Source organism: Gopherus flavomarginatus, chromosome 3, assembly GCF_025201925.1.
Source record: "Gopherus flavomarginatus isolate rGopFla2 chromosome 3, rGopFla2.mat.asm, whole genome shotgun sequence".
NCBI classification, from domain to species: Eukaryota; Metazoa; Chordata; order Testudines; family Testudinidae; genus Gopherus; species Gopherus flavomarginatus.
Window position 1 is genome coordinate 268143356 of NC_066619.1, and position 27675 is coordinate 268171030.

Here is a 27675-nt window from a genome sequence, read left to right on the forward strand (position 1 = left end):
AGGTTTGCCTCTGGACACGACCCGCACCGGCGGTACCGGGGGTGGCCGCTGAGTGGGCTCAGTCATGGCTATGAGGTCCCGTGCCGAGGCGAAGGTCTCTGGTGTGGATGGCACCACTATCTCAACCCCAGATGTCATGGGGGAGCTTGGCGGCACCGGACTCGACGGACCCGCCGGGCCCGGAGTCGACGGTGCCGGCGGCGCCGCGGCCGATGTTGAGGCCGGGCGCTCCAGTCGGGTCTGCCTAGCCGGAGTAATAGACTTCGACGGCCTAGGCTCTGTCCCTGGTGCCGGAGAAGGTCGGTGCCGGGGAGTCTTCTCGGTGCCGGTGCGATCCGGTGCCGGCGCCGAGATCACGGCCTGCGAAGCCGCCGGGTCAAGTGCCGCCTCCATAAGGAGAGTCCGGAGCCTTTGATCCCTCTCCTTCTTAGTCCTTGGCTTAAAAGCCTTGCAGATGCGGCACTTGTCGGATCTGTGCGATTCCCCCAGGCACTTCAGGCACGCGTCGTGGGGATCGCTGGTGGGCATGGGCTTCTTGCAGGCCGCACACTGCTTGAAGCCCGGCGAACCAGGCATGAGCCTGGTGCCGGGTGCCGGGAAGGGCTAAGCCCCCGGCGAAGAACTATTTACAAACTACTTAACTTAACTACTACTATCTACACTTAACAATCTAATTAACAACTACAATAGTGCTAGAGATAAACGATAGAGAACAAGGAGAGCTAGGGACGTGGAGGACAGCTATGCCGCGCTCCACAGTTCCAACGACCGACACGGCGGTAAGAAGGAACTGAGGAGCGGGTGGGCCGGCAGGGATATATATTGGGCGCCATGGCGGCGCCACTCCAGGGGGCGACCTGCCGGCCCACTGGAGTTGCTAGGGTAAAAAAGTTTCCGACGAACGTGCACGCACGGCGCGCACACCTAACTGGAATGGATGTGAGCAATCACTCGAAGAAGAACCAGGGAATTGGGTGAAGGGTGAGAAAACAGAAACTCAGATCCTTTTTAGAGGAACATAGTATCTTTTTTCTGCCTCTTTGAGGTGTGTGCGCAAGTGGCCAGGGTATCCCAGACAGTACATGGTACCAATCAACAATGCCATTCTTCAGCAGGCACCACTCTAGCTGGTAACGATGCATGAAGAATGTCAAATAATTGATGTTGGCTGTCCTGCACCTCCTCCAGTGGAATAGGGAAGGCATCAGCCACCCTCTAACGCCAGTTCCAGGAATAGATATAGTTGGCTGGGACAGGGAGGAAGGAATTGACACTGCTGCATCTGGAGACAATGGGAATCTCTCCAGATCTGGCGGCACCGGATTCAGGCTAGCTGGTGCATCCTCCCAACCCTCGTTCCGAACATCTACTAGATGAAGGCCAGAGTGGCGAGATAGGGGACTCCATTCAGATGGATTGGGAAGGTTCTGAAGGGGTTATTGGGGCCAAGGCCCCCAATACAGCCAACCAGACAGATCTGGCAGTTGCTGCAGTGGATAACACAGACTGGGGTACCAGTGGCTTCTGTGCTGAGTCGGTGAAACCTTCGGCTGTTTATGCCAGCGGTACAGGAGAGGCGGACCTTGTGTTCCATCTGAGTCCACCCATGCTGAGGAGTCACAGCTTTGTTTGAACTGTGGTACTGTCAGAACCAAGTTAGTCACAGGGGTGCGCACAGGAACACAATCCAAATGCAGCAAGTCCAATGCTCTTATGAGGCAAATGCACCAAGAGACGTGGCGATCTTACCTCATCCAGGGCAAACAATTCATGAATGGAGAACTGCCTCGGAACCAGTGATTTCTGTGACTTTGGTGGTACCGATCCAGAAGGCACACGTGACTCAGTAACTGGGATCAGCTGGTCCAGTGTTCTATGTGACTTCTTGCCATGCTTGTGAGCCTGGAAACGCACTGCTTTTCCGTGACTGAACTTGTAGAGGATGAAATGTCCTTCTTGGGCCTTAAGGAAGATTTACTGCCATGCTTATGACGTGCTTCCTTGCCCCATGGCTAGTCCCTGGCATGGAGTCCTTAGTACTGGTACTGGCAGAACCAGACTGGGACTCTGCAGTAGGAGGCGTTCTGCTCGACTGCTCAGGCAGATGTACGGGGTGTTCCCTGGCCTGGATCTGACCATGGCTTCATGGCAATCTCTATGAGGTGCTTCTTGAGGCGGAGAGCCTGGACTTCCTAGGTATGGGCTGGAAAGGAGAGACAGATATTGCACCTTGATGCAACATGGACTTCCCCCAAGCAGTAAAGGCAGCATTGGTGCTCATCACTGATCAAAAACAAGCGATGGCAGGAAGCGCAGATCTTGAACCCAGGCGTCTTCAGCATAATCCAGTACCCAAGCATGGGTGCTGGGGGATGAAGGAGGTCAGTAAAACAGTATCCCAAAGTCCTTAAAACCTTGAAAAACACTAATACTAAGACTACTACAAAAATAACAGAATACTGAACTATATACAAGCATATACTGAGGAAAGTGCGTCACAAGAGACCAGCGAACAGAAGACACTCTGAATTAGACCATGCGGTGGCGAGAAGGAGTCTGCCCTGCCCTTTATCGTCTCAGTCAAAACCATGAGGTAGAGCCACGGCCCATGTGTGAATGAAGGGACAATGCTATTTTCAAAAGCTCTGGGTCCATGTGCATAACCCTCAGCGGGACAACGGGGAACATCACTCAAATGAGACAGGGATACAAGGAACTACTGATGTGTGCCATGAGCCTGGCCTACAGAAGCAGTGGGTGACACTCTAGTCTAGACACAGATAGGCTAAGACAGGAGCAGTTACAAGGGAATGGGGGACACACAGTTCCTAGCATGGGGAAAATGGGGATCCCTGGTAAGGGAGAGAGGGCACACAGAGCCCCTGCATCGGGCGAGGGGAGAATGGGTCACAACAGTATGGGGGAAAAGGGCATGGAATAGAACAGCTCCTGGTGGGGGACTGAGGGGCACACGGAGCCCCTAGTTGCTGTGAGTCCCTGAAATGGAAGAGGAGAGAGTGGCACACAGAACAGTTGGGGGGTGGGGGAGAGGAAAGGAGTCGTGCAAGGAGCCCTTGGTTCATGCACTGATCTTGGCCTCCAGATGCACCAAAGCATGCAATCCCCTAGTTTAACAGATTTCCACACACAAAACTTGTTTTCAAGTTACTTTTAGCAAAAGTAATTTTATATTATATTATATTTATATTAAATGAAAAAATCTAAGTCCATTCATCAGACCTGTAATTTCCAAGTTTGACCCAAATGATATCCTGGAAACGGAGTTTCTTTCCAGCCCTACAGTCGTTGCAGTACCAGCTACCATCTGGCATTTCAATATTTAAACAGTCTGGGTGAAATGCTGCAGGACATGACTCACAGCACAACAGGCTTCCTCCTGTGTACAAAATAAAAGATTGAAAGTTTAAGTTTCAAGGGGGAAAAAAGTTTAGCATTTCAGTGTGATTTAAATCACAGTAGCATGTAACTAGACACTACATTTTTTTTAAAACTGGTTGGAACATACTGATCTGCAACAAATGGATATCACTCATTCATATGAAAAAACACAGAAAACCTCATTAACTTGGGTGATTAGAAGACTCAGATTACTAAATTATACAAATTAGCAATATGCCGTGATGTTGTAGTCCTATTTAGCTGTGACACACAGAGTCTTCCAGACCTGAAGAAGAGCTCTATGTAAGTTCAAAAGCTTGTCTCAAAGCAACAGAAGTTGGGCCAATAAAAATATTACCTCACCCACCTTGTCTCACAAATTAGCACATGAACTAACAATCAAATAAAAGCTAGGATAATGCATCACAAATTGTAATTACTCCATTTTATTTTAACAATTGTAGTTTAATTTATGACAATGCTTAACAGTATGTAAATTTTTAATAAAAACTAGCATCTAAAGAATGTTTCCAATCAAATTGAATCAAGGAGATCTCACTATTTAGCATGTGTCACATTTGGTACTGCAAAACAACACCCTGGCACTCCCATATTCACCATATATATATATATGGTGATATAATTATGATGTGTTTTGTACAAAGCATGCTTTGTGAGGTATCATTTTAAAAGTACCTGCTGAACATTAATATCCAGTTGGATTGTATGTGCTATCATTGTATGTGAAGTTATGAAGTCTTCCTATATGTGTGTGTTGCTGAAATATGTTGGGAAACACCCACAACCAGCCTTTCAGGTACAACAATGGAGAAGCCAGGCAGCATTGATGGCCCAGTAAGGGGAATACACGCGCACAAGGACTACTCCAGGAACTATATACAACGGAGACCTCTCAGAGAGAGTATGTAGACAATGGAGACTGCTTGACTCACCTCATAGCAAAAGATCTTTCCAGCAAGCTGGAGGATCCTATAAAGGAGGGGAAGTGACATCATCATTTCTCCTCTCTCCCCCCACAACTCAACACCTGGAAACACATCTGGAGGACAAAGACTGAACTGGGGAGGTGGTCCCAGGCTGGAAAGGAGAATCCCAGCTTGTGTATTAAGAAACTATACCGTCAGGATGAGAAACTGCTTAATTCATATCCAGTTTAGTTAATAGAACTCAGATTGCGATTTTACTTTGATTTCTTAACTGACCAACTTTGATCTGTATGCTTACTGCTTATAATCACTTAAAATCTTCCTGTAGTTAATAAATCTGTTTTACATTTTACCTAAAACCTTTTGCTTGAAGTGCTTGGGAAATCTACTCAGGAACAGGAGCTGGTGCATGTCCTCTTCGCATGGAGGGAGGGGTGGACTAGGTAAAAAACTTACAATGGTCAGGCTTCTGACCAGGGAAAGATGGTACAGCTCTGGAGTCCTAGGGCTGGGGAGCTGTGGAGAACTGGCTGGAGCCTCTCTATTGTTGATTCAGGAGTGGCAAGCAAAAGTATTCATGTAATGCAGCTGGGTGTGTCCCTGCCTTTCGATGTCTGTGTTAAGTGCAGTACCTAGAGAGGTTTGCAGCTTGTCACAGCATCACAGTGTGAGAGGAAGTCCAGGTTGCTGAGACAGAGGGCTCAGTGATACCCCATTTCCAGGCTGCACCCTGTCACAGTGCGCATGAATTTTCAAGTGGGTAGTTAAGCAAACTGTGACTTAACAAGCTTCCACAGTGTTTATTTAATTTGTCATCAGGTCTGGTAGTTTGCTTCCTCCATATTCTAATCACCACTGTGTACAGTGGCTGTACTCATTAAGCTTCTCTGCATAACAATTAAATCAAAGGGTAGTTGGATAAAGTGCAAGTAAAAAAAAAATCCAAAAAATTTAATGACATCTGCAGTTAACAAGATATTCCAATACCTTCAACAACACTTTGAAGAAATCTGAAGTTACACTATGTGTCTGGTGTTTTTCTTTAAATATCTTAATAAAATACATTGAAAAATGAATATTTAGATGCTGATTAGTTTATACTTTTAGTAAAGCAATAAAATAAAGATTTGCACATCAATTTACCTTTTGAGCACACAAAACACCAGCTCACATTGATGTGTGCATGATGACTTTTTCCCTTCATGGCCGTGAAATGATTGGTACAAACAATGCTGTTGGAAGTGATCACTGCACACCCTGCAGCAATGCAAACATCTCCAGCATGGTAAGCAACAGGACAGCGAATACACCGCATCATTTTGCCTAGCAGAAGCAGAATACTTTTATATTATCTTTCTAAACTAGAGATTTAATTGGTCTGCAGATATATTCAAAAATGTTTGTTATTACTGCATAATGTAGCCTATAAACATACATACAAAATGTGAAAAACATCGTATCTTTAAAAACCATGCATTTTAAATTCAATCAGAATACTGAATTAATGCAGGTTTTCTACACTGAGTTTTGCTTTTAAGGAAGAAGAGATCCCACACTGAATTAAAGGCACTGTAACATGCTAAGAAGAGCTTCATACATACACAACAGAATGTGTGTAGTAAGTTGTTAAAAAAAAATAAGCTTTAAGTACACATTAAAACTAAAGGGTCCCCAAATTAACAACATTTCATTGCATGTTATTTATATAAATATTCCCAATTCTCTCTTACTCACACTCTCCCACATCTGTCCTATCTAATTTCTAGCCTGTTTAGGAAAGAGATGTCTAACTATCAGTATTTATTCTGTGACATGACTGGCACAACTTGACAAGATACAAGTAAGAATCCTCATGACGACAGATAATTATTCATGTACTTCTACATGTAGTTTCCCAGATAATAAACTTTATTTTGTATATATGTGTGGAGATCTGCAGTTGGCACATACTTTAAAGGGGAAATTCTGCTACTCTTACTCACGTAAGTACCCATTCAAATGAGTAGTTCAGCTAACATTAACGGGACTATATATCCAAGTGCTGAAGGAATGGGGCCTGAAACAGTAATAAAAGTGGCATAGTGCATAGGTGCCTTATGGCTTTTCAGTCCATTTGAACACTTTTCCCAACCATTTTTCTACTTTAGACATAGCATACACTTCTTCTTGAGTTGTTCTGAATTCTCAAGGTGAAAAAAACAACCTCCCCCCCCAACATTTTATTAGGGCAGTTGATTAATTGCAGCTAACTCACATGATTAACTAAAAAAATTATCGCACTTGCAATTTTAATCGCACTGTTAAACAATAATATACCAACTGAAATGTATTAAATATTTTTGGATATTTTTCTACATTTTCAAATATTATGATTTCAATTACAACACAGAATACAAAATTGACCGTGCTCACTTTACATTACTATTTTTATTACTAATATTTGCACTGTAAAAATGGCAAACAAAAGAAATACTATTTTTCAATTCACTTCATGCAAGTACTGGTGTGCAATCTCTATCATGGAAGTGCAACTTACAAATTTATATGTTACATAACTGTACTCAAAATAAAAAAATGTAAAACTTTAGAGCCTACAAGTCCACTCAGTCCTACTTCTTGTTTAGCCAACTGCTAAGACAAACAAGTTTGTTTACATTTAGGGGAGATAAAGCTAGACGCTTCTTATTTACAACGTCACCTGAAAGTGAGAACAAGCATTCGCATGGCATTCTGAAACGTAAGTACCTTGTAATGCCAGCAACAAGTTATGCTAAACATTTGTATGCCCCTTCATGCTTTGGCCACTATTCCAGAGAACATGCTTCCATGCTAATGACGCTTGTTAAAAAAAATAATGCATTAATTAAAATTGTGGCTGAACTCCCTGGGGGAGAATTGTATGTCTCCTGCTATGTTTTACCCTCATTCTGCCATATATTTATTGTTATAGTAGTCTTGGATGATGACTCAGCACGTTGTTCATTTTAAGAACACTTCCACTGCAGATTTGACAAAATGCAAAGAAGGTAACAATGTGAGCTTTTTAAAGATAGTTACAGCACTCAACCCAAGGTTTGAGAATCTGAAGTGCCTTTCAGTATCTGAGTGCGATGAAGTGTGAAGCATGCTTTCAGAAGTCTTAAAAGAGCAATACTCCAATGCAGAAACTACAGAACTCAAACCACCAAAAAAGAAATTCAACCTTTTGTTGGTGACATCTGACTCACATAATGAAAATAAACATGCATCAGCCCGCATTGCTTTGGATGGTTATCAAGCAGAACCCATTATCAGCATAGATGCATGTCCTCTGGAATGGTGGTTGAAGTATGAAAGGACATATGAATCTTTAGCGCATCTGGCATATAAATATTCTGCAATGCCGGCTTCAACAGTGCCACGTGAAAGCTTGTTCTCGCTTTCAGATGATATTGTAAACAAGAAGTGGGCAGCATTATCTCTTGCAAACGTAAAACTTGTTTGTCTGAGCAACTGGCTGAACAAGAAGTAGGACTGGATTTGAAGGCTCTGAAGTTTTACACTGTTTTGTTTTTGAACGCAGTTATTTTTTGTACATAGTTCTACATTTGTATGTTCAACTTTCATGATAAAGAGACTGCACTACCATACTTTTATTAGGTGGATTGAAAAATACTATTTATTTTGTTTTCTATAGTACAAATATTTATAATAAAAAATAGAGTGAGCACTGTACACACTGTATTCTGTCTTGTAATTGAAATCAATATATTTGAAAATATCCAAAACTATTTAACTAAATGGTATTCTATTATTGCAGTGGTCTCTAACCTTTTTACGCACAAGATCACTTTCTGAATTTAAGAGAAACCCAGGCTCTACCCTGTCCCTTCCCCGAGGCCCCGCCCCACTCACTCCATCCCCACCTCTCTCTGTTGCTCTCTCTCTTACACCTTCACTCACTTTCACTGGGCTGGGGTAAGGGGGTTGGACTTCGGGAGGGGATGCAGGCTCTGGGCTGGGGCCGAGGGGTTCTCAGTGTGGGAGGGGGCTCTGGGCTCTGGGGAGAGTGTTGGGGTGCAGGTGGGGGTGAGGGATGCAAACTCTGGGAGGGAGTTTGGGAGCAGGAGGGGGCTCCAGGCTGGAGAAGAGTGCTGGGGCGCAGGAGAGAGTATGGGGTGCTGGTTCTGGGAGGGGAGGATCAGGGCTGGGGCAGGGGTGCAGGAGGGGGTATGGTGTGCTGGCTCTGGGAGGCCTGCCGTGGCCCCTCGCCGCTCCCAGAAGGGGCCAACGTGCCCCTGCAGAGGGGTGTGTGTGTGTAAAAAGATATGTCTGTGCCTCCGCACGTTGCCCCTCTCTGCGGGCACTGCACCCACAGTTCCCATTGGCCACAGTTCCCCATTTCTGGCCAATGAGAGCTACAGGGGTGGTGTTTACAGGCAGGAGCAGCACACAGAGACCCGTATCCCCTCCTCCCCTGTGGGGGGGTGTGCTGGCCACTTCTGGGAGCGGCATGGGGCCGGGGCAGGAAGGGAGCCCACCTTAGCGACAGCCTCACTACAAAGCGGGACTTTTAGCGGCCGGAGATTGCGATCGACAGGGAGAGTCTCTAGGATCGACCAGTCGATCACGATCAACCGGTTGGTGACGTCTGTATTAAAAGTGCAATTAATCACACAATTAATTGTTTTAATTATTTGACAGCCCTAATTTTTATTGTTATAGATAAAATAAGTACATGAATAAGAAATGGCCATATGGAATTTTACTCGACATAGAAAAAAGTTACTTTTGATCAGGGATCCATCATGAAATACATAAATCTGAAAATAATTTTCTTTCAGATAACTATAAGTGACCGAGGCTCCAAGTGAAAGTGCCTCTTTAATTACAACCAGAGTTGTCCTACAACATTACTATAATAAAGTATGTTGAATAGGTTGAACAAGATTAACAACTCAGTTAGCAGAGGTACCTTTAATTCTTTATGTACAACAATGCTAGTTGGAGCTAAACTCAGAAAGTTTAAGAAAAAAAACCTGAAAAAAAAAATGAAGGAATACCTTTTGATATTCTTGGATTTGAGGGGTTAGTAACATGACAGCTTACACAGCTGTGGAAAGGACATCGAAAACCTCTGTTCTCAAATACAGTAAGATGAAATTTTCTCACACAAGCCTCATGGTAGAATTTACCACACTGGGATACAATACAGCGTTTCACATCTGCCTTTCTCTCCTTACACACAAAACATGTGTGAACACCTAAAAATAAAAGCAAAAAAGCAACATTCTATTTTTTACTCGAGTTTCTGTATTTAGATTATATTTCGCTGGGGAGAAAAAGGAACAAAAACAAAACTCTTACTTGATCTAAATCATTGACTCAAATTTAGTTATAACTTTGAGAATTAAATGGCTTCTAATCAACCCATCCCAAAACAAATCAAATATAACTACAATATAAATCAATTACTGTGTAAATTGTACACAGAAACTCCAACTCTTCAATCGCTGACTTGCTTACGTGTTCTTAATTAAAGAACCTTTTAATACTACAGGAGTACTATAAAGGCAATTCTTTTTAACAATGAAGTCAATAACATGGGTTGTCTGTGATCCTGAAGATGACAAGATCAGCCTACAATGTGAGACAGTTTATGAAGCTTATTTCTGTGCCACTTGAAAACCAAGTCATGAAAACTTCATTATTATGAGTCACAGTTTACTTTAACAAGGTTCAGCATCTTTTCTGTTTAAGGATGCAACAGGACTACAATAGCTTTTAAGTCATGTTCAAGTATTATAAACCAGCAGTAGTTATTACAGGAGAAAGAGCAACAGAGATTTATTACTAAGAAGTACAGTTAGTCTTTTTGTAGGATGAAGAAGAGATTGAAAAATGAGAAGACTGGGGGGCAGGGGGAAGAACAGGAATTGTTTAAACTACTTCTTTTACCTGATTGTAGGACTTCTAATGCTTTCCACAGGTTTTGAGTCTTCTGGAATTACATATGATGACAAGTATTCTGCAAGTGTTATGATTATGCATTGCACATGCTAAACCAGCTCAAGATGCACGTGGTTTCAACTAAAAATGCTGGGTACCTGGATTTTCCAGCACTTACATGAAGAGACAAAGTTAATGGTAATGTGAGCTCCCATCCTGCCTGGCACCAGGAGAAAAATGGTTCCTTCAGATATACATAATCTCAGCTAACAAGATTTGTTAGGACAAATGATATAAACACTATGGCTTTTTATTAACAGAAATGGACAAGACTTGCCTGATGTACATTCACGACAAATGAATTTTCCTGCTGGTCTTCCAGGGAGCCCAAGGCAGCTTACATGAAAAGCTCCAAAGCACAGGCCTTCACACAACAGGAGATCACCTGGTTTTTCACACAGCTTTTAAATCAAAAAAGTATTGAGCGTTAAAAATACGCACATGGGATTTACTGTTTTCTTTGTTATTTCTCTCACCTACTTCTCCTCTCACACTCTTTGTATCTGAAGTGGAGGAAAAGATAATTCTACAACCATCAGATCATCTAGTTTCCAAGCAGAAATGTTTTTTCCATTCCTACAAATATTTAGGATGTATTTAATAAATACAAACTATTTACATGTATGCCTTCTAGACAGACACACACACAGTGCTAAATAATGTAGATTCAATCTAATAAGTACAAAAAGATTGTAAACAAATTTTCTACTCTTGGAAATTGCAGACTAAGGAAGGCTAAAAGCAACCTTATTTTCTCCTTACCAGGAATACTTAACGTAATATGCTAGGCCTTGTGATACTTCCAGGCCTGAATTGTCAGCATTAGCACATGAATAAAAAGCGGTTACCTGCCTTTTCAAATCTGTTGTTCTCTGAGATGTGTTGCTCATGTCCATTCCATTTTAGGTGTGTTCACATCCACATGCACAGTTGTCTCAGATTTCTGCCTTAGCAGTATCCATAGGGACAGCTGTGGAGCCCCCAGAGTGGCGCTCCCATGGTCTGGTACATCAGGCACTGCCGGACCTGTGCCCTCTCAGTTCCTTCTAGCCAGCAACTCTGACAGAGGTAGAAGGGTAGGAAATGGAATGGACATGAGCAACACATCTCAAAGAACAACAGTTATGAAAAGACAGGTAACTGGTTCTTCTTCTAGTGCTTGCTCATGTTGATTCCAATTTCAGTCACTCACAAGCAGTATCCACGGAGGTGGGCTCGGAGTTCACAGTTAGCGGCTTGCAGTACTTCCCTACCAAAGCCAGCATCTGGGTCAGTGCATAATGGGACGTAAAAGTGTGGATGGATGACCAGGTGGCCACTCTACAGATGTCTTGAATAGGCATATGGGCCAGAAAGGCTGCCAAATAAGCCTGTGCCCTGGTTGAGTGAGTGATGACAATCGCTGGGGGTGGCACCTTCATTGGTCGTAGCAGAAACGAACGCAGGCAGGGATCCAAGAAGAAATTATTTCAGTAGATACAGGGTGACCTTTCATTCTGTCGGCCACAGCGACGAATAACTGCGCTGACTTATGGAACGGCTTAGTCCTGCCAATGTAGAAGGAAGCGCCTGTCTGACGTGTAGGGCACGTAGCCTGTGCTCCTCCACAGACTTATGTGGCTTCGGAAAGAAGACTGGTAAGTAAATGTCCTGGCTCGACTGAAACTGAGAGACTACCTTGGGAAGAAATGCCAGGTGTGGCCTTCGTTGGACCAAGTCTAAGACTGTGTAAGGTGGCTCCAAGGTGAACGCCTGAATCTCAGATACCTAGTGGGCAGACGTCACTGCAACCAGGAACGCAACCTTCCAGGACAAAAGGAGGGAGCAGGAAGCCAGCAGCTCAAAGGGAGGACCCACAAACTGCGACAGCACCAGATTCAAGTTCCACGGAAGGTCGAGATCCCTGACATACTGGCAGAGGTGCTCTAGGCCCTTAAAGAATCTGGCTGTGATATCCTGAGCAAAAACCGACCTGACCTTGAATGGCAGATGGAAGGCCAAGATGGCCACTAGACGGACCTTGATCGATAAGAGGAACAAGCCCTGGAGCTTAAAGTGCAGGATGTAGTCCAGAATAAGTTACAGTGAAGCCCGCTTAGGATGAACACCTTTGTCTGCAATCCAGCAGGTGAATCGTTTCCACTCGACCAGGTAGATCGCTCTGGTGGAGGACTTCCTACTTCTCAACAGAACGCGATGAACCTCAGCCGAGCACTGCTGCTCCTTCGTGTTTAGCCACGCAGCAGCCAAGCCATCAGATATAACACTGCCAGGTTGGGTGCAGAACAATACCATGGTTCTGGGACAATAGCTTCGACCTGAGTGGTAACTGCAATATGGTCACCACTGAGCGGTCCAGCAGAGTGCTGAACCAATGGTGGCGTGGCCGCATCGGTGCTATGAGGATGACCCTCACCCTGTCCTGTTTGATTTTCATGAGGATCCTGGGTAGCAATGGCACTGGGAGGAAAGGCATATATCAGAGCCTCGAACCTCAGCAGCAGAAAGGTGTCTGACAGAGCTCTTCTGTCCATGCCACCAATTGAGAAAACGACATGGCATCTCCTGTTCTGCCAGGATTCAAATAGGTTCACCCGGGGAGTTCCCCACCTCTGGAAGATGGAACCGACCACCTCCGAATTAAGAGACCACTTGTGGCGAGACGAGAATGTCCTGCTGAAGCAATCTGGACCGTGGAAGGTGAGCAGCCATGGGATGGATGTTGTGATGTAGGCAGAAGTCCCAGAGCCAGAGGGCTTCCTTCGCAAAGGGCAGACAACCTAGCTCCACCTTGCCTGTTGATAAAGAAGTCTGTAGCCATGTTGTCCATCAGGACCTGAAGTACTCTGTGTTGTATATGAGGCAGAAAGGCTTGGCAGGCTAGTCAAACCACACTGAGTTCCCTGATATTGACTGAGGTTTTCGACCTTCTGAATGAGGAGTTGCTCATGAGAAGGGTCCCTGAAGAGGGATGGGATAATGGGGATGGGAAGGATGGTTGGCGATAAACTGCAGGGTGTAGCCTGAAGAAGCCGTATCAAGCACCCAGTGGTCTGAGGTGACACGGGACCAGGCAGACTGAAAATGGTGGAGGCAGTTGAGGAAAGGGAGAGTTGAGTCCAGTATATTGACTGGGGTGCGGTTCTCAAGCGCATCTTCAAAATGACTGCTTCTGGCCTCCCTGACTTGTGGGAGGGTCAGGTTGGGCAGCCAGGCAGGAAGAGGACAGGTAGCGTCTTAGGCCCTTTGTCCTTTCGCCTGTAGGAGTCAGACTATGTCAGAAGAAGTGGAGGATGGAACGGCGGAGGGGTGTGCAAGCCCAGGGATTGGAGGGTGACTCAGGAGTCCTTGAGCCCACAGCCAGGAGTCAAATAGCTCATAAAAGAGCACCGAACCCTCGAATGGCAGGTCCTGGATTGTGGTTTGCATCTCTTGGGATAGCCCAGAAGCCTGCAACCAGGAGCTACGTCTCATGGCCACCGCCAACATGACCACCCTGCCAGCCAAGTCCATTGTGTCCCAGGACACCTGAGAGGACTCCCCAGGCCACCACTGTGCCTTTGCTCACCAACATGGCAAACTCTTGGACACGATCCTGTGGAAGGGCCTTTGTGAACTTATTGAGTCCCACAGGTTAAAGTTATAACGTCCCAACAGGGCCCGGTGGTTAGAGACCCTGTACTATAAGCTGGCTGTCAAATAAACTTTCCTGCCAAATAAGTCGAGTCTTTGCAAGGACACAGTATTTCTTTTCCGCTTTCGCTGATGTCAGCGGAACAGATGAAGGGTTTGCCACACCAATTTGGTTATTTTGAGCACTCCTGGGTGGATGGGAAATGCAATTTTTGCTAGTGTGGTGGCCAAAATGACATTGAAGAAGTCGTCTGCCTCCTCAGCAACCTCCTCAACATGCAGACCAAGATTTTCAGCCACCCATTTAAAAGATGGCCTGGTGCTCCTTAAAATCGTCCAGAGGACTGCTGGTGTGGGAAGGTCCAGCCACCACCTCGTTTGGGGACGAAGAGGACAATTCTGTTGCCTGAGGGATGGTGTCATCCCCTCCCTTCTCAGGGGAGGACTTCCTCGACTCCAGGGTATGGTGCATAGGCTCTGCTTCCACCGTGGTACCGTGTTCTGATTGTGGCACCAACGGTACCTCAGCTGGTTTGTCTGATGCAGCCAGGGAGGGCTGGGAGTACTGGACCGGCATCACTGGCACCCCTCACAGGTTCCAGAATGGCAACTGGGGGGTGGGGGGCCATGGCCCCTGCTGTGTTGGAACCGTGGCCGGGGACCACCTCCGTCTCCCATGTCTCGGCGACAGACTAAAATTGCAGTCTAACCCTGATCACTGTCCTCTGGTGACCATGGAGGGTCTGTTGAGGCCTGGTTCTGCCTACCGACCCTGGTAAGCGATCAATAGGGGGAAACAGAGAGTAATGTCACCTGCCGGAAGAATGGTACCAGGGCAAGTGCAAATGACACCGAGATCTTGAATGAGCCCTCCAGGACAGAGACGAACGACGAGGAAACCTTCTGGGAGAGCGTGTTTGGCATCTAGGTGACATATGGACAGATGGTCGTTGGTACGGGGAGCAGCACCACGAGTCCAGAGTCCCTCACCTAGTAGGAGGGGATCTTGATGGAGATTTAGGCCTTCTGGCTAGCAAGCTAGGCTGGGGTGCCTGATCCCGAGGTCACAGCGATGGGGACTTGCGCCTTTGATCCGGTGACCAATCTATGCTGCAGCACCCTGGTGGCTTTCTCCTTTGGTGCCGTGAATGGAGTCGTTACTGGTCACCTGGCGTGGCACCTGTGGAGCCAGTCGGCCTTGTTCCTTAGCCACTGGGACCACTTCGGGCACTCAAGGACCCACCACTGGCTGGGACCCCCTGCTGCTTCCTAGGGTGGGAGGCGGGGCTGGTGGGTCAGACATCTGCGCTACTCCCATAGTGAGTGCATGACCTGACACAAGTCCTTTGCCCGAAGCCCCTCTCTCCTTTGGTGCCAAGGGGCTTCTTTTCTTCAGCCTATTCTTTGGCGCAGGTGAAACGGAACGGTGCCAGGCCAAGTCTGACACCGGCGGCGAGCACCGAGGCCAAAGTGTTGGACGTTGGCGCTGCCATGGAAGGTTCTGATGCTGGATGATGAGCAGCCTCCATGAGTAACGCCCTCAAGAGGATATCCTGCTCTTTCTGAGTCCGCAGGCAAAAGATGGTACAGATGCGGCACCTGTCTTTCCTGTGGCCTTCACCCAGACACTTAAGACAGCTATCGTGTGGATCGCTGATAGGCACTGGCCTGCTGCATGACGCATACGGCTTGAAACCGGGGGAGTGAGGCATGCCCGCTTAGGGCAAAGTCCAAAGTAGGACTCTCTTGACTAACACACACTACCAACTGTCTATGAAACTATGTATAACAACCACTAAATCAGTCAGTGGACAACCGCTGCTGCTCTTGTGAAGCAAGACAAGGCGCTCCAACCAACCGTAATGGGAAGTTAGAAGGAAATGAGAAGGCGCAGGGCCAGCAGCACCTGATATTCCGCCACAAAGGAGTGCCACACCAGGGGGCGCCAAGCCAGCCCTACGGATACCGCTAAGGCAGAAATCTCAGACAATTGTGCACCTGGGTGCGCACACACATAAAATGGAATCTACATGAACAAGCACTCAAAGAACTAAAAACTATCAAGCTATAATGACTGCACAGTTAGTGATCAGTCACCTCAACATTTTAAAATAAATGTAATTTCATTATTACTATATGTAAAGAGTGAGAGATAGAGACAATTTGCTTGTTTGGTCCTTGGAGACAAACCAGATATTCCCTGATGTATGTTACCTCATTTTCACAAGTAATGATCCCTTTTTAAATACTGCTAGCAGCATTTTATTTTATTTTTTTTTAAAAGCCTGACCATACCAATACCATCATTAAAGCAAGTGTTATTTATATTACAGTCGTGCCCAGAGGCTGTAATCTGGGTCTCACTGTGGTGTCACTGACACTTTACAAACACACACACACACACACACACACACACACACGTCTCTGCGCTCTAGGGTTTACAATCTAACACTATCTAGTTACCTGCCCTCCTTTGAGAAAGGTATTATGTTTGTTTTGCAGTTATAGAAACTAAAGTGTAAAGGCTACATCATTTGCCCATGGTCAAATAGAGGAATAAACTAGAATTCAACAATCCCTGTCTTCTAGTCTAGTGCTCATATCACTGAACTATTCCTCCCTCAAGAGATGTAAATAACCCAGGCTTGGATGAAGCACTAACTCCCCCTCGAGTTCCCAAAACTCTACTTCCAGTCTCAGTTTTGTATCTTTTAAAAAATGTTTCTAGAGAAAACGCAACAGTAACAAATGACTAACTAATGTCTCTCACCTGACACACATATTCTTTTTTTGCTGCTGCTCCTCGCTCAGATTTTTTGGATGATATAGATGCTTCTGTCTGAGTCTCATCTGCACTTTCATAGGGTGACTCTGATCGCTCATCTCCTTGACCATCCGAGATCTGAAGATTAAATGTACGCATTAAATCTATCAAATTCACAGAGGAAAATGGTTGAGTGTAATCAGTTTTGTGAGAAAGTTACTAAAGGAAATATGAAGATGGAATTCTAGACTAAGACCGTGTCAGACTATTATTTGCTTTGCCACCACAAAAGTAAATTTTCTTAAAAAAACTAGTTACATGATTGTGGATGTCCTGTAAAAAGGACTAAACCACTGTTTTCAGAGACTAAACAAATAGTGTAGATCAGGGGTAGGCAACCTATGGCATGAGTGCCGAAGGTGGCAGATGAGCTGATTTTCAGCGGCAGTCAAGTTGCCCGGGTCCTGGCCACTAGTCTGGGGGGGCTCTGTATTTTAAATGAAGCTTCTTAAACATTTTAAAAACCTTATTTACTTTACATACAACAATAGTTTAGTTATATATTATAGAATTATAGAAAGAGACCTTCTACAAACATTAAAATGTATTACTGGCACGCGAAACCTTAAAGTGAATAAATGAAGACTTGGCACACCACTTCTGAAAGGCTGCCAACCCCTGGTGCAGATAAAAATCTCAGGATCTTGCTGCATGCCATTTTAGATTCAATTTTCTATTATAACTAGTCAAAGATCAACATATTGTACCATATGCACACGAATGGTAGATTTGTCTAAGGACTAGAAAACATGTGTTCTTTGAAGAACGTTCTCTGCAAATTCACACTTATTAGATGCATATAATCAGTGCTGTTGAGCTTTGGATACCCTGTGGAAAAGCACTGCCCCACTGGACAGTAGAAACATCACTTCATAAAACTGAACTTTGGAGCCTTGCCTAGAACACGTGAAGACATCCCCAACTACCTTGACTCAGTCCACTAAATCTCCATCTCATGAATGCAGAGCTCCAAGGAAAAGGAAAAGACAGACCTGTAGTGTGAATATGCAGAGGCAACACACTCAAAATCACATTTACTATGGTAAATAACCTTTTTCCCCCTTTTTCAGGGTGGCCTATGCATATTCATACCAGTGGGAGTCTAACAAGCAATAAATCCCCCCCCAACCCCCTCAAGGAGAGCGGGGTGAGGACTTCTAATTAAAAAATGATTGCAAAACTGTCCTCTTAAAGTAAGCATCAGAACCAGAAGCCAAGTCAAAAGAGTAGTGCAGCATTCCTGAAGATTTCTACAATTAAAATACTATGGAGGCAGGCAATCAATGCCACTTTAGCCTACACTAAAGTGAAGCTGAAGACTTTTGGTACTTGTCATCCTAGTTAACATATGTTTCAATACACAAATGAATTCTCTTGGAGACACTGAATGAAAATGAAATGGTCCTTTAGGCTAACCCCAATGGCTACAAAACATCCAGTTTACTTCCTAAATGCTCTAGTTCTATTCCAAAAACAGGAATTAAAGCCCTTTTGATATCTATGGTACAGATGACCTAATGTATCCTGGTGAAATACAGTGACTGGAAAAAACTTGAAAGCTTATCTCACAGATGTAACTGGAATTTAAAAAAAACGCCAGTTCCTTAGGGTACATGCTCTACATCTGCTGACACAGCTGGCTCCCTAAAGCATGCTGATTCTTCAGCTCTATTGTTTAAATCTGTGAAAAATTAGAAAAAAAAATCTTTTAAACCCAGATATTCATGTATTACACCTTAGCTCATCTACAGTGTTCACATTTAAGATATTCTACCTATTTGCAACTTCTATCTGTAAGAGATATTTGTTCTACAGGGAAGACTGCTAAAACTGGTAAAAGCTTTCAAATAGGTAAGAGGTGTGTCCACTCTAAGGCCCAAAATTGTGACCTAATATAATTATTATAAATATGGGGTGATCATTTGGATTGTAGAGAGTTTCTGTGGTTCTGGAAACTTGGGTGAGAGGGCTGTTTGCTAAATGAAGAAAGACAAAATTGGTAGGCAAGGACATTTTATTTCAAACTGCTGAAGTTTTACAGAAAGGCTCAAATCCATATATTGCAATGGGAAGAGAGGGAGAAGGGGAAAAGGTGTTTCTTCAAATATGTTTAGATAAAGTTTTGGATAACTGAAATAATTTCAATGTTAATTGATGTAAGAAGAGACGATCCTGATTTGGATAACAGGAAATTTCATATAATTGAGGTCCAGAAAGGCTGTGGGTTTTTAAAATTACCATTTTTAATCAGTTATTTGTAAAGACAAAACCATAGTTTGATAGTGTTCTTTTAATCCCCTAGGACTATGTATGTGTCTACACACACAATGATTTTTACCCATTTCAAAACACTGAAGAATTTTGTTTAGCAGTTTTAAAACTCTCAGAATTTAAATAGTTAAAGGAAACTGTTTCTCTGAGCAAAGTAATCAATCAATTTATATTGGGAGATGTACCTCATATCAAAGAATTCTGAAATAATTAGTTTCATATAGTTTTAAGTTGAAAATGAAATTTTTGAGTGCACCGCTAGCAGCAGTTATCTTGCTGAAAAATGAGTTTGAGATAGACAGTTTTGGGAGCTTGTGGAAATACACAACCATTTCCATTCTGGTTTAAATTATCTGACACATTGACCATGTTTATGATAATCATAGCAATTTTAATTTGTATGAGCAGTATTTAAACTGTTTTGTATTCTCATTTTTTCATCCCCTAGTATGTTTACATCCCCCCCAGACGGCCCAAACTGATCATTTTTAAACAAAACATCCAGGAGCTGTTAGGTACCCTTAAAGGAATGAAAACTTAACTCTGCTCTATATGCTTTAACACTAAAAAAATACAAACTAAAAAATGTAAAATTTATAAAATACAGCAATACTAGTTGCTCCCCCAAAGAAACACCATCAAAAAGCATTCCCTAAAACTTGAGAGATGCGAAGTGTGCCTTAAAGGTTAACATAGCCTCTGCTGCATTAAAGAGGGTAAGAATGTTCCAGAATCCTCACATGGAAAATGCCTTTCTCATTCCCAGTCTCCTTTTTCTTTAAGCCAGAGTAATGTTAACACAAGATTGTCTCTAAATTTTTATTTTTTTTTAAATTAAAGATATGTTTTAGGAATTATTTTGGGGAAACTCTATGGTCTGTATTATACAGGTGGTCAGATTAGATGATCACAAATGGTTCCTCCTGGCTTTGTAATCTATGAAACATTTCAAAATGTCACAACAGCAAAGGGCAAGTGCTAAACTATTTGGGTTTTATACCTTAAACTCAACCCAGGAGCTAATAGGAAATCAGCAAGAACTTGAAATACTACAACAGTCATCTGCATAAACACTGGCACCACCAGAAAGGACCAACCCACGCACCTCCAATGCAACTGCAGTGATGACTTAATCAGCCCACTTAGGGTAACAAAGAACCGTTAACACCTTCCTGGGATACTAACACAACATACAAACTCTCAGCCAAATCTAGTTTTGTGGGAGGAAACCACCTACACAGAACAAAAAAAAGGCACAACTATGCCACCATTCAAATACTCTCCCGGACTGTACCATATATCTGAACAGAGACGAACCCATCAACAATGGCCCGACAGTGTCCTCTGATCAGATCAGTTATACCTCTATTGTATAACAATGCGTGAAACTGAGGGTAAGTCTACACTACAAAATTACATCGACCTAAGTTATGCCGACCTACAGCCACCACAGTAATTAAATCGCTTTTGCACGTCCACACTATGCTCCTTGTGTTGGCAGTGAGCATCCTCACCATGAGCATTTGCACTGATTTAACTGTTAGTGTGAGGCATTGTGGGACGGCTTCTGAAAGGCAGCAAGTGTCAATTAAGCAACACAGTGCCTACACTAACACTGCGTCAAACTAACTACATCAACTTAAGCACTCCACTGAGGTGGAGTTATTAAGTTGGTACGGTGGGTGTGTAACATTGGTGGAAGCTACATTTTAGTGTAGATGCATACAGAGTTAGGTCAACGTAAGATGCCTTATGTTGACATAACTCTGTAGTGTAGACCAGAGCTAATAGAACTAAAATCAAACATCTCAGCTTTTCATTATGTCCACAACACAATTTCACATAACTTGCTTATGTCCACAACTGCCATACAAACTGAAAGGGGAGCTTCCCATAATCCTTCTTCCACCCTCCAGGTGCTTCATGTTTTCAATGCACAGTGGCATTGTTCAACCCTGTAACTCTAAGGTAAGTCTGATCTACACTACAGAGTCAGGTTGACGTAAGGCAGCTTACGTTGACCTAACTAAACATCTATGCTGAAATCTCCCATCCATAACTCGCCCACTCTGCCTACTTAACTCCATCTTAGCAAGAGGCATAGTGCCTAGGTTGATGTAGTAAGGTGTAGATACTGAGTGGCTTACATCGACTGTTGCTGCCTTTCAGAAGCCATCCCCCACAATGCTCTCCACTCACCGTTAAATCAGTGCTTGTGCTCAGGTGAGGATGTGCACTGCCATCACAAGGAGCATAGTTTGGATGTACAAAAATGACTTAATTACTGCAGGGGCTGTACGTCGATGTAATTTAAGTCAACTTAATTTTCTAGTGTAGACTTGCCTGTTGCCATTGAAAGGACACAGCTATCAAACTAGGGGAAGACTGCAAACACCTAATGAAACACTCACCCAAACAACTATTAACCACTTCCACAAAGTAATCTCTCCAACAACCCAAGTCCATCCAAGCTTCTCTCCAACATCATCAGTATCAATACTCCTATATCCCACTCTGTACCACAGCCTCCAAGTGCCTCATGTGGGCTGCTGCTATGAAACAATATCCTTGCTGCCATTTATGGCAGCATGGTAGATGAAATCATTCTGAAGGTGGAGAAAAGCTTAATAATTATGTCTCATAACCATGCTTCATGAAACACTCATATGTAAAACAAGAATCCCACAAATATCTACCACATCATAATCTTTATGTTCTCAGCTTCTTTAGCTCTCATCTCATCAAGATTTGTAAGCGAGTTCAACAATTTCCAATCTCCAAAGTTATCCAGAAAAGAGGATGGAAATATCTGGTACAGGTATTAAGAATAAAGCTAAAGGCTCTGCTATTGCACGCATGCTACTGGGCAGCAGGAGGTACATGTAAAAAGGAGGCAACTGAAAGAAACCCTATGTCTAGCACAAGAAGGAAAACTCATGAGACTTGACATACGGGACACATGCGAAGTGTGACCTGGACTAGACAGGGATGGCAGTGCCTTGCTCATGCCCTAAACAATGTCTGATATTGTGGGAAGGATTCAGAATAATCTGGGTGATGAAAGAATTTAATAGCACTAAATATTATGTTTTTTTTAACTAACAAAAGTATAATTAAGGATCAGTTCACTCAATGTACTGCAGTCACCTCTAGAGTGAAACATAACTAAGAAGATTACTATTTTAATGTGTCTGTTAAAATACTGCATAGTAAAAGCATCAAACAAAAGATCATATGCAGGCTGCATATTTGGGGGGAGGGGGAAAGAGAGAGAGAGAGAGAGAGTGTGAGTGTGTGTAAAATGTAAGTTCCTATTTATTAGAATTTACCCCAAGTCCACTAACTGAGCATGTATTCATATAACAAACAGTAGAGCAATCTCCTTATATAAGGCATAAATTGCATAAAATTAACTTCTCTTTCCTGATCTTCAGTCAAAATTGAGGGTGACTATCACTCACAGTGGCAAGACCAGATATTTAATACTTTTTAGCTATGGGTAGCCTGCAATTTTAATTTTATTATGTGTCTTTTTACACTTACAAAGGAATATTACCCTCCCCACACACTCAGTGCTACTTTTAAAAAATAATAACCAAAAAACACTAATGGGAAAATAAGCTTAACTCAATGCAGACATTTGTTTAAAATATTAACTGTAAAAATTGGCAGGTTTCTTCAATGTGACCTTACTCAAAAGTTAAGTGTTCTATTACTCTTTTGTGCATTGTGTACACAATGAAATACATACAAAAACAGAGGATCGCTATTTCATTGTTTTGCCTAAGTTAGGTGGAGGTGTGTCATCAACCTATCTAGAAACTTGAGCACTATCAAACCTGCCAGTTGCTATAGGGTAATCATTCTCTCTCTAACTCCCCTCCTCCCCCAAGTTGTTAGGAAAGACTGCCTCTGAAGCATCTACCCAGCATAATATTGACAAAGCAGCAAATGACTTATAGTCAGTTGACAGGGAGGGAGTTTTAGAAATCAAATACATAATTTCTTCACTGGAAATTGGGGGAAAGGAGGAGTGAAATTCTGGCCCTATTGAAGTCAATGAGAGTTTTGCTGTTGACTTCAACTGGGCCAAGATTTCACTCTGGGACTTTGTTCTCACCTAAATAGCAATGACCTCATTAGTCATTCAATTAAGTCACTTGCAGGAGTAAAAAAATTCTTCTTTAGTGCCTGAAGATCTCATATTCCCAGTGCATGCTATACATCATATATTGCTTAAGTAAGCAATACATGAGATCTTTAAAAAAAAGTGAGTCTAGTCAAGAAATTTGATTGCATTGCTTTTTAACATTTAAATTTCTCCATAGTTTTATTACTGACAGACTTTGCAGTACTGAGTCAAACTGAAATAAACATTTTCAGATGCATTTATAAAATCTTTTGTTTTAATAGTGCCATGTTTCAACTGATTTTCAGCAACTGGAAGTTATGTAAAACTATATAAAATGTGATAGTATATAATCAAGCAAAGCACGTTGTCAGTAAGCCTGAGTCTCTTCTCTCACCCATTTTATACTAGTGTAGTAACATTCTCTTCAATGAAGTTACTCCAGATTTACACTGGTGTATGAAAGAGCATATTCAGGCCTCATTTCCTACAAAGTTCCCCCTTCCTTGAAATACGTCTTTAAATTGCCTTACAGTCCTTTCCATGGTTACCAAAGGCAGAGGATTGTCTAATGGATTGTCTTTGACAATGGTAAGCATACTTTTAAGAAGGCTATATAAATGATTTTAATAAAAGCTCTCTTCATTATTGTTTCCTTACATAACAAGAATGCTTTGCATACCACAATATTTGATGCACAAATCTATTGTAACTAAACCAGTAACAGACCCTGAATTTTGGTTCATATTAGTCCATATTTATGGGTATAACTTTGCAAGTAGGCCCAATATTTCCCACCTATTCTATTACTTTGGCCGAGCAGCTTTGTGCAGGAGTAAATAATAATAATAATGCACAATAAAACCTCAATGGGCCTGTACAAAACAATGAGACAGTTTTGTGGAATAATGCAGTTTCCTTCCTGAGAAAACAGATGTTGATTAGATGAGGGTGTGCTCATATGCAATTTTTGTGGGGGATGCTAGGGAAGGGTGAAGGAAGAAATTAGGTGTTTCTCTGTACAAGCTGAGATAACTAAGGCCCAAGAATCAGTGTATATTTTCTGGAGTTAGTATTTCTAATTTCAATGTGTCTAGTGAAATTGTTTGGTGGCGTTTTCTCTTCTGGAACAAATGGGAAAGGGGGATTAAAAGTAGTATTTATGTACAAAAAAGTCATTTTTTCCAATTTTCTTAATTTAAAAACTCCCATCAGGTGCAAGCTATAATTATGTGCCAACTAAAAATCATTCATCAGAAGGGTCTTGAGGGCTCAGAGGATATTATGACACTGCAACAGATATCACACAAATGTTAGGCATTTTATCTAAATTTGAGATAAAACAATTCCTTTTTACAAGTAGAGTCATTTATCACAATGTTTTTGTAGCAAATATCTGATGCCAGTTCCATCATTGTATTTAACAGATAACGAGGGAGCAGCAAGCCAATTCACCATACTCTAGGGACCAAGAGCAATTGATTTTTTAAAATTTAGATTATCAAGTGAGCCACACCTAATCTGCGCACACTCACTTCACATAAGGACTAGGTGTATGCACACCAAGTATTAACATGGGCTCCACACCTGGACAAAGGAATTCTCATGTGTAAAGTGAACTGGACATATTGATATAATCGATTTGGCCTCCAGACATGTGATAAGCAGTCTGGCAGCAAAGAAAGGAAATTTTAGCCGGAGTTTCAAATGAGCATGTACCAAAGTAAGTTATTTCTGAAGTTGTTTTTTTTTTAATACAAAAACAAAAAAAAGCAATATTCACTCCCTCCACATACACATTTCTTTACAGAAAAACATACTACCTTTAAAACAGTCAGTTCCAAATATTAAATACGTAGGTTCTTGGGGTGGGAGGGGGCGAGAAGGGTATAGGAATTCTAGGCACCAAAATTATAAGCAAAAGAAGGCTGCACTCATCCAATCTGCAGTCCATTTAAAAAAAAATCCAAATTGATTTTCTCAGCTGGCCCTTAGCTAACAGACCTAGAGAAATTAAACATTAAGACTTTTTTGTCCTAGGTTTATGATTATCTACAAATTTAAGAATTTTTTAAAATGTATTTCTTCAATGTCTCATTTGCCATGAATTTTTCCTTAAAAAAAAACAAAAGCCAAGACATCACTTAGTTTTAAATGGCCTAGAAAAAAAACGCAAAAATTTGCTGATGCAAGAACATGAAAGTCAGGAAGCAGAAGCAAGTTTTGAATATTGTCCATCATATGTTAGCAAACGCAGAGCTAGGAAGGGTTAAGTACATTTTCTATGGCATTAGTATTAAGAATTAGTATTCTATGGCATTAGTATAGCATGGCATTAGTATTATGAATCTTTCCTTCCTGTAGCCCTGACTTACACAAGCTTTCCCAGAGACAGGCAAATCCTCTCTAGCCTAGTAAGGCTCAAAACAGCATTTTAAAGTGTAAAAGTGTTAGTAATGTTTTTACACTATTTGTTTTCCACCTTTGATACACACATGGAATGGACTCCAAGGTAGGGTTAGCCCCTCACATAGCCAGTCTCCTTTCAGATTTCCATGCCACTAAAAGTGTAATTTTAAAGTTTCAACTATTTTTTCCTTAGATTGACACGTCATGTTTTTATTATTTAATTTTTGTATAAAATGCTTGTTATAATACCAGCACTGTGCATGTGTAACAGCACTTCCCCAAATGCTATACAGCATGATTCTATGTGGCCTTAGATCTCACACTGTACCCAAGACATGTTAAGTCACAACTTCCTAGTCAGGTATTGCTTGCTTTTATTATCTTTAACATTGTGCATATGCATTTTATAAAGAGACAGATATCCAAGAAATTAAAGAAAAATGTTCCAAGTACCAGAAAAGCTAGCCCTCCCAATTTCCCATTTTAACCAAGCACTGATGTTTAGAATCACGAGGAACCTAGAAAAATACTCAACAAATTCATTTTTAATGGATATTTAAAATGAAAACAGGTATGTCAGAAAGGTTTCATTTGCTCCTACTGCTGTCTGTTAAAACAATCACCTCTACAGAATTACAAACAAGACCAACTCAAATACCTTGCTTTCCCATAGACCTCCGTGGACCTCCCCCATTTCCCCAATTAAATAGTTTGAGTTTTCTCAAGACACTGGGCTGGCTTAAGTGGCATCCTCTATCAGGCACCCTCCCTCTCCTTTATAAACACATTAGTAGGATTACAATCACACAGAAATCAAGGTTTAGAAGTTTCTTCAAGAAGTCTGGGCTTGAAGGCTGGCTATTCACTTCCACGACTCTTAAGACTAAGGACATCCACCCTTCAAGCCCTGAAGTAACTTCTAAGACTTGATTCCTGTGTCATAGTAGTCCAGGAAGTGGTTTTCTGTATAAACTTGAGTATGAGGGTATGCCTATGCTACAGTGTCACATATACAGCACTGCAGCTGCGCCACTGTAGCGTAGATGCTTCTTTCAGTGATGGAAAGGGTTTTTCTGTCTATGTAGGTAAACCACGTCTACAAGAGGCAGTAGCTAGGTCACCTTAAAAATTCCGGTTGAGTCTACAGGGAGTTAGGTTGACTGCATTCCATGGGGCACAAAATTTTTCAAAGCGCTGAACAATTTAACTGGGTTACTCTAATTTCTAGGTGTGTACCAGGCCTGAGACTTCTGACAAACTAATGTTTTCTAAGGTAAAGAATCTACTTTAATTTATTCCTCACTTTTTTGAATGGCTTAACTATTGTGGTTTTTCAATCTAAGTAAAATTGATATGGGAATCATATAGCTCAACGTGCAAATGACAGACTGTATTCAGAACACAAAAATCTATTGTGGAAAGAGACAGAAAAACTGACAGAGCCAACTGAGTTACAGTTAAATTTTATTTTATTTCAGTATAGGAGATCCTGAACTGAAGATGTATCTTTTGGCCCAAACTGTTAAACTGGATACGTTATTCTCTAAATATATTGTGTCATAAGTGTACACGGTACTATGATAGTAAGAAGTCTAGTACATGTTCCACCTTTACCATTAGCAATGGCTTGAAGTTTCAGATAAGGTATGCATTGCTGAATAATCCTGGAATATAAACGACAACTGTGGAACTTTATTTAATATTATTGATTGCATACAGGTATTCAAGACACCATGGTGATGGATGTGGAATAAAAGCCTACATTATGTGAACATGTTATAAACAGAATCTCAGCTTTTGGAAGTTCAAAGAGTTTACAAGATGAGAATAATACGTGAGAAATTCAATTATCTATTTTAAAAAAACATGTTGCCAAAGAACAACATTCAAGCTTAGAACTTTCTCATGTGAATGTGAAAGCATCTAAATAAAACAGTAAGGTATGGCAGGCAACGCCGGTCTCTTCAGTTACTGCAGGCCTTGGGTGATGTTAAGTAGTAAAAGACTAAAATTCTGTTACTTGCAATGATTCCCCATTTCAGATGTTTATTGGTTGCATGAAATAGGAAAAAAAT

The 27675-nt window shown here is 42.2% G+C and overlaps 1 protein-coding gene across 2 annotated transcripts in view; it reads right to left on the bottom strand.

The window, feature by feature from the left end:
• NSD2 (nuclear receptor binding SET domain protein 2) overlaps window positions 1–27675 on the bottom strand; it is a 160339-nt gene that overhangs the window by 38860 nt on the left and 93804 nt on the right. For both annotated transcript variants that reach the window (XM_050947352.1, XM_050947351.1), the window contains exons 11-15: window positions 16738–16869; window positions 10612–10735; window positions 9389–9589; window positions 5490–5669; window positions 3241–3397 (exon numbers count right to left, since the gene is read on the bottom strand). In XM_050947352.1, coding sequence (XP_050803309.1) covers window positions 3241–3397; window positions 5490–5669; window positions 9389–9589; window positions 10612–10735; window positions 16738–16869 — 794 coding nt within the window. The remainder of the gene's footprint in view (window positions 1–3240; window positions 3398–5489; window positions 5670–9388; window positions 9590–10611; window positions 10736–16737; window positions 16870–27675) is intronic.